This window comes from Glycine soja, chromosome 12, assembly GCF_004193775.1.
Source record: "Glycine soja cultivar W05 chromosome 12, ASM419377v2, whole genome shotgun sequence".
Lineage (NCBI taxonomy): Eukaryota > Viridiplantae > Streptophyta > Magnoliopsida > Fabales > Fabaceae > Glycine > Glycine soja.
The window spans coordinates 38652325-38660101 of NC_041013.1; the positions used below are offsets into that span (position 1 = coordinate 38652325).

At 30.5% G+C, this 7777-nt stretch overlaps 1 protein-coding gene across 1 annotated transcript; it reads right to left on the reverse strand.

Moving 5' to 3' along the window:
- Window positions 1–5967: 5967 nt before the first annotated feature.
- LOC114378998 lies at window positions 5968–7230 on the reverse strand. The gene is made up of 2 exons (XM_028337566.1): window positions 7145–7230; window positions 5968–6316 (listed from the first exon to the last, which is right to left on the reverse strand). Exons 1-2 carry the CDS (start codon window positions 7228–7230, stop codon window positions 5968–5970), a joined length of 435 nt encoding a protein of 144 aa, XP_028193367.1.
- Window positions 7231–7777: the final 547 nt, after the last annotated feature.

Genomic DNA, 7777 nt, shown 5'->3' on the forward strand with positions numbered 1-7777 from the left:
TGGATTTAAGGATGTTTTCACAGCCATAAGTCATCAAACTAACATGTTTGGATTTGTGGGTGATTTGCTTATTTTGGGATATATTTATTCAAAGACCTTGATCACGTGCATTTTCAAACCATAGGCGTGACTATAAAAGGAATCTAGTATAATGTTACCAATTTTCATTTTATTAATTTATTGGGTGGTAATGATTAACTTTAACTTGTCTACTAATTTGTATCTTCCGGTGCAGGCCACAACTAGAAGTGTGGCTAACTAGCCCAAAAGCGCAGTGCCAATCGAATAAACAGAAATCCAAGTGATGGTGGTTACTGAACAGTCCCAGCAAAAGCCGAAGCAAGACAAAAAAAAGACACGTGAAAGGAATGGGAGTTTGGGATAACTCATTCTTGCCATTCTATGTCATTATGTCCTCAAAAGGTCCAAACATGGCCACACAAATGATCCTGATTTGATTTTTAACAATTAGTGCTCATCATGATTTGAAGGTTGTGACTATTAATATGTAAATAATTGTTGGAACATGAGTGTGATAAAAATAAAAAAGTTGAATAATTTATAAGTGAAAAAAAATCAATTCTTAAGATTTTGTGATATTAAATTTATTTATGTAATTTGTTTGGTAGTTTATTGATGAGGTTTTTTTCCAATATTTACCCTTGAGATGCACAATAATAATATAAAGAAGATGAAAATTTACTATAATGTTAAACATGCATATAGACATAGTATTTTTTATTTTAAAGGTAAAATTATATTTTTGGTCCCCCAGTTTATCTCCAATTTTGGATTTGGTTCCCCTATAATTTAATTCACAAATTTGGTCTCCCAATTTTATAAATCCCTGCAAAACTGGTCCAGGAAGCTCGATTTGGACGTTGACCGTTAACTTCAGACGTTGACTGTCACGTGTCAATGTCTGAGTAATTTCCTTTAAAAGCTTCATTTTTTGTAGATAAAGTTGTACTTTTGATCCCTCAGTTTTACTCCAATTTCGATTTTGGTCCTCTTATAATTTAATTCGCACATTTGGTCCCTCAGTTTTATAAATCCCTTTATAAATTCAGCCAAATTTTATTACTGGAAAAGTTGTATTTCAAATTTCAAACAAAAATACCATTGTCATACATAGGTCACTTAAGTAGTCGTATACGCATAATACCGCATGGAAGAGCAAAAAAAGAAAAAAAAATAGGGGGTTATTACAAAACTTGTTAAAGTAAGAGATATGAAAATTTCTGACCCAGGTTGAGATTCATGCACCACTTTCCCAAGTTGAACAACCCCGGAAATGGGAAAGAGACAAAAAGTGATTTTTCTCTGGGTTCCAAGTGAGTGAAAAACTTGCAATGAAAAAGAAGTGCAAGATTTATCAAGACCTACCATGTCTCTAGCACCAGTAGCTAAACCATTCAAAAAACAAATTTTGCAGGAACAATTTATAAAGGATTTATAAAGCTGGGAGACTAAATGTGTGAATTAAACTATAGGGGGACTAAAATCGAAATTGGAGTAAAACTGGGGGACCAAAAGTACAATTTTACCTACAAAAAATGAAGTTTTTACATGGAACCACTCAAACGTTGACATGTGTCATTGGCACGTGGCAGTCATACGTAACATTAACACGTAACAATCAATGTCTGAAGTTAACGGTCAACGTCCAAATCGGACTTATAGGACCAATTTTGCAGGGATTTACTTATAAAATTGGGGACCAAATTTGTGAATTAAATTATAGGAAGACCAAATCCATAATTAGAGATAAAGTGGGGGATCAATTTTACAATTTTGCCTATTTTAAATTGTCTAGTAATTTGCGTGAGTTGAACAAGTTGGACTGTTGGAGGCTGTGGAAACAATTTCAGGATAAGCTTGTTACTGTGGTATTAAATAGGCTATTTGCCAATATTCTCTTCCCCACAATTCCCAACCTATTCGATTGCATATGGATACATGGATCTCTATCTGCATTATGAACTAAACATTCGCATACGCAACAGCAACACAAACTTAGAAAACAGTAACTAACATTAGGTATAGTTTTTTAAATGAGAGAATATACTCCGTGATAGGTGATAATAAATGATAGAAAAGTAAATATAATTGTTAATATAATATGGGAGAAAAAAAGATTTAAAAAAATAATAAATGTTAATTACATGCTTAGAGCGGAGAAATGTTCACCAATCAATACACTTTTGAAATATTTAAAAATAACCTTTTAACATTTTCTTACACTCTTACACAGTCTTACACTCTTACACAATCAGCCTCACTAATTGACTAAGATTCATTGTGGAGAATAGTTAAGGCAACGGATGAAAACGAGTAAAAGTGGGATGGAGTAGTTTGTACTATTTAAATTATTTTAAGATAAATTATTTTAAAAATTAATAAATTTATTATATATAATAAATTATGATTAAATGATTGTATTAAAAAATTTACACTACTAATATTTAATTATTTTTTTCATATCTATTTGATTGGAGATAAGGTTTGATACTCATCAGGTGAGGTGTGAGACTGTGAGAGAAATATGTAAGTAGACCCCATATTCCTTTTTTTCTTTCTTGTGGAACTTTTATTTATTTCATGGACTTTTACGATGTCTCTAGTTATTGGTTAAGGACACGATCGTAACAAATGGACGGCAATTAGTTCAAAAGATGATATGTAATAAGGGAGATGAAAGGCTGCCACGGATGCCTACTACAGTAATCAAATGACTAAGTGTTCGGTTGAATTTATTTTAAAAAATACTTATGAACAATTCTTTGAGATAATTTTAAAAAATGATTTTTTTTTAAATAGTAGTAGTACCAAACAAGCACTTGTTGGTTTAGGTCAATGAGATTCTGAATTGAGGTATTAAATTTAAGTTTTCTGAATAAAAAAAAGGAAAATATGTTTCAGAGAATTTTTCTACTTTAAATAAGCTTATTTGGTTTATAATTTTTTTGATATCAAAAGTCTCAAATTAATTAATAAAAAAAATACACAGTTTGAGTTTGTGTACTTCTGAAATTCATAAAAGTGGCAAAAACATATATAAATTAATTTTTCAATTGACTTGAACTTCATTTTAGAAACTTAAACTAAATTTGAGTAATTTTTTACTTGACTTACTATACTTGACAACCCACATCAAGTCTGAGGCAAAGCTTTTTTTGGAGAAATAATTTAATGATAAACAAATTTAAATAGTTGAAGAGATGATATAAAAAATTAAAGGATAAATTTTTTGACTATTTTTTTAAAATATTAACACAACGGCATGCAACTTTAGAAAAACAAATTTAAAAATTTTCTCTATATAATTAATATTTGCTAAATATCTTTCTCCACTCTGGGCAGCTTGCTCCGCATGATGATGCTATATTGTTGATGAGAATCATGACTAAGCTAATAAGAGTTTGGAAATACAATACTTTATGCCTTCCATCCTAAAATAATAATTGTCCTAAATTATTTTATACTAATAAAAAAATAAATAGATAAAAAATAATAATTTTATACAATTAATTTTATATCATCATTAATTTACTTATAAATGTTATTATCTATTATTAATATTATAAATTATACAAGTGAAAAAAGATAATTAATATTACATTAAAAAAAATTAAAATGATAAATATTTTAGGAATATTTTTTTTTCTTATAATGGTAAAGAGAGTAATGAATTGGAATCTTGAGCTATGATGCTTCGCTTCTGATTAGTTGGTTTCATCCCATTGTGGAAGGGTAAGACAAATGCGGTTATATTTTACTCTAAAGCCTTTTGGATTATCTTCTCATTACATAAACAAAATATCTCAGCTCAATTTCATCATCACCTTACTTATAAATAAATATATCTAGATAGTGAAGGCAACTATGTTTGAGTTATCTTTTATTTTCCCCATTCAACCATGAAAGTATCGATTTTAGTTTTTATTATTAATTTAATTCATCAATAATGTATTAATATACAACCTATCATTGCCTACCACAAACTAATGGTTTGCTGTTAACCTTGATCCTTGTAATTTGATGTAATTTTTCTATTTTCAAAATTAAATAAATTTGGTTTCTATTGATTTTTTTAAACTAAAATCCTCAAATTCTAATTTTTACCCAAAATATTTATAAATTAAATCAATTAAATCATATTCTTTCACTCACCTACCAAAAAAAATTATTTTACTCAACTCACAAACCAAAACATATGTTTTTGCTGTAAACAAAATATCTTTATGATTAAAAGTCATGAGATTAATTTTCTAGAAGTGATAATCACAAGTGGATTTTTGTCTTTTCCAATATTTTTTTTCCATTCACACAATCAAATAATTGAATCCCAATCAAAATAAAGTCTTAAAAAGAAAAACTTCAAATCCTAATATCACATCTTACAAGTTTCATCAAACTTTCACTAAACCTTCTTGCTTCTAATCTCTTAAAATTATTTTATACTTCAAATCCTAATATCACATCTTACAAGTTTCATCATTACACTCCCCTCCCCTTCCTGGAATCTTGACAGAAAGTAAAAAAATTGAGAGTTTGATATAATTAATATAACTATAGAAGATTCAAGTTTGGTTAATTTTAATAATAGAAAGATTTAGTTTAATAAAAGAATGCAATTAAAATTGCACGAGGAATCAAATAAATATTAAGGTTATTAGAGAGTTGATCATCTACGCAAATATGTTTTTTTAGAAATTGGTGACAAGGTTTGTATATAATATAGCAATAATGTACTGACAAGTAGAGTTGAATGATGATTGTAAGAGTATCTTCAACCCTGATTTTTTAGTTTTTTAATTATTTTTTCATGCAATATTTTTTATAATCTCCACCATCGTGTCATGTCACTCATAAAAAATTTATGCATAATTTTACTCAAATGGAAGAAATTACAAGAAATTTAAAAAATTCACACATTTATATTTTTTAATTATAACTTAATTATTATTCCAATTAAACAATTAATTCATTTTTTTAATTTTTATGTATACAACTAATAAATATGAATAATTGAAGAAAATATTAAATATTAATTAAAAATAATAAAATTACATAACATTGAAAGCAAATGCATAATAATTAAAAATACATTTTTACATAATAATAAATAATTAAACACACTGACATTGAAATAAAAAAAAATGATGAAAAATAAAAAATATTACATAAAATTAATTAGTTATTTTCATTTCCAAAACGTTCCTAAATATGCTCAACTAAATTTGCTTGAAGTTGACCGTATTTTTGTTTGTTATGAACTTCTGCTCTCCTTTGAATATATGTTGATATGATATTATGATGAACACCTAAAGATACTTCGAATGTTGACATGTTATTACCTACACTATCGTAATCAATATTATTTTGATGTGTCAAGTTCGCCCTCAACAATCATGTTATGCGATATGATGCATGCATAGATGATATTCTTCATTTTAGCAGCATCCCAAAAACGTTTCGGACCACGTATAATCACGAATCGAGATTAGAGCACTCTGAACGCCTATTCTACATCCTTTCTTGCCAATTCTTGTCGTTGTGCAAATAATTTTTGCTTTTTTCCTCATGGCATTGAGATGGTCTTCACACATGTAGCAAAGTCTGGATAAATGTCATCCGCTAAATAGTATTTCATATTATATTGGGTTCTATTCACTGTGTATTGCACTGCTGGCGCATGTCTGGATAAATGTCATCCGCTAAATAGTATTTCATATTATATTGGGTTCTATTCACTGTGTATTGCACTGTTGGCGCATGTCTTGACAAAACTTCATCAAACACATTAGATTCATTTAACACAGTAATGTCATTATTTGAACCCACGGTGCCAAAAAATGCATGTCAAATCCACAAGTCTTGTGATGTCACAACTTCAAGAATGATTATTGGGTTGCAATTATCACATTGACAAAATTAACCTTTCCACGCAATTGGACAATTTTATCATTCCCAGTGCATACAATCAATAGAACCTAAAATACCTGAAAATCCGCGTGCCACTCCTATTTGTAGTAGTCGTTCGATGTCTTCATTATTTGGTCTTCTCAAGTACTTATTCCCAAATATGGTGCAAATGCCTGATACAAATCGCTCTAAGCATTCCACTATAGTTGTTTCACCAATTCGAACATATTCATCCACACCGTCAGCAAGCGAGCCATAAGCCAATATACGAAGAGCAGTTGTGCATTTCTGCAATGGAGATAGGCCTTTTTGTTGCAGTGCATTAACCTTCATTTGAAAGTAATCATCATGATTGCTGAGCGCATCTACAATTCGGAGAAACACATGCCTTCACATACGAAACCTTCTTCAGAACTAAATCTCTATGTACACAGGATTTGTTGAGAAATAGTCATTGAAAAATCGATCATGACCTTCTTCACAATTCCGATGTACCACTCTTCTTCTTTGCCTATGCCTAGTGGTGTTCCCATGTAGTTGTAGTGGGCTCTTAAGTATCAACCTAATGATTTTGTCATCGGTGTTGTCTTCCAATTCCTCATTTATCATTTGATCCAAAACTTCATCTAAATCGATGTTTGGATCCATTATATGATAACTGAAGTGTTTGACATCAGAGAGAAATATTGTGTAATTTGTATAAGAACATGTGAGAATGATGAAACATTGGACATTTATATAACTTCATTCATAACAGTTAGTTTTCCAATGGCTAGTTTTATAACGGCTAATTTTCCAATGTTGATAATTATATTGATGGGATCCATTTTAGAGAGAATAAAAAAGGTTAAGACTTGATAAGAATAAGAAAAAAAATTAGGAGTAGAAATATTGTGTGCAAAACTCCATAACACTGACCCAAATTTATAGTGAATAATATCTAACGAAAAAAAATTTGTCTCACAACGATAATATCTCCCCAGGCAACAATAATAACTTTATCCAAAAAATTGTGATAAACATTCCCCAAATTTATTGTGTGCAAAACATTCCACATCCTTCCTTCCCCACTGCCTTGTCCCATTACCTCGTTCTCTTTTCTCTCTTCAAAATCCTTTTTTTCTAGAACCTTCCCCACCAACCCTTTTGTTTTCTCTCTCTCTTCACACGTCCAAACCTCTATCTCTCCAAAATCTTTTCTCTCCTCACACATCACCAGCGCCGACCATCGCCCACTGTCTCCATCACCAAGCGTCCACCATCAACCAACGACAATCCTCTCCACCATTGCGCATCATCCATCGTCACCAATATTGGTCATCATGCGTCTTGCGCCGACACCTCCAACCATCACTATGTCTCCATTGTGCCACCTTCGTAGGTCGTCAATGCTATTGGAGATCTGGTTTTCCACTTTCCTTTTTTTTCCCTTTCATCTCTTCAATCTAGTTCATGGAGACCATTTTCTCCCTTTACTGTATTGTTCTGAATCTGGATCTGAATGAGATTTTTTTGTTCAACTTTTATGAATTTTGGGATTCATTGTGGTTCTTTGTTCATTTGAGTTTCTGTTCATTGTTCTTCTCTTGGGATGATTATGTTCCCTTTCGTTCGTACATGCATTATACTTGTTAGTTGTGAAGAAATTATTTTTTTAATGTTGAGATATTGTTTTTTATATAAGAAACGATTATGAAGAGTGAAGCAACACACCCTGCCACGTGGGTTTGCTCTAGTGACAAAAAAATTTAAGGAATGGTTTCTTTACACTAAGCACCTGGGAAGAAATCGTCGTTGGAGATGCTCAAAAAAGCAAATAATGAATACATAAAGTAACTTGGATGGGTCT

What these genes read in the sequence shown, in the direction of transcription:
- LOC114378998 (XM_028337566.1), bottom strand. Translation starts at nt 7,230, where the DNA reads ATGGATGATGCGCAATGGTGGAGAGGATTGTCGTTGGTTGATGGTGGA. An exon ending in GTGGGCGATGGTCGGCGCTG is followed by an intron (nt 6,317 to 7,144) that starts GTGATGTGTGAG and finishes TCGTATGTGAAG; the next exon opens with GCATGTGTTTCTCCGAATTG.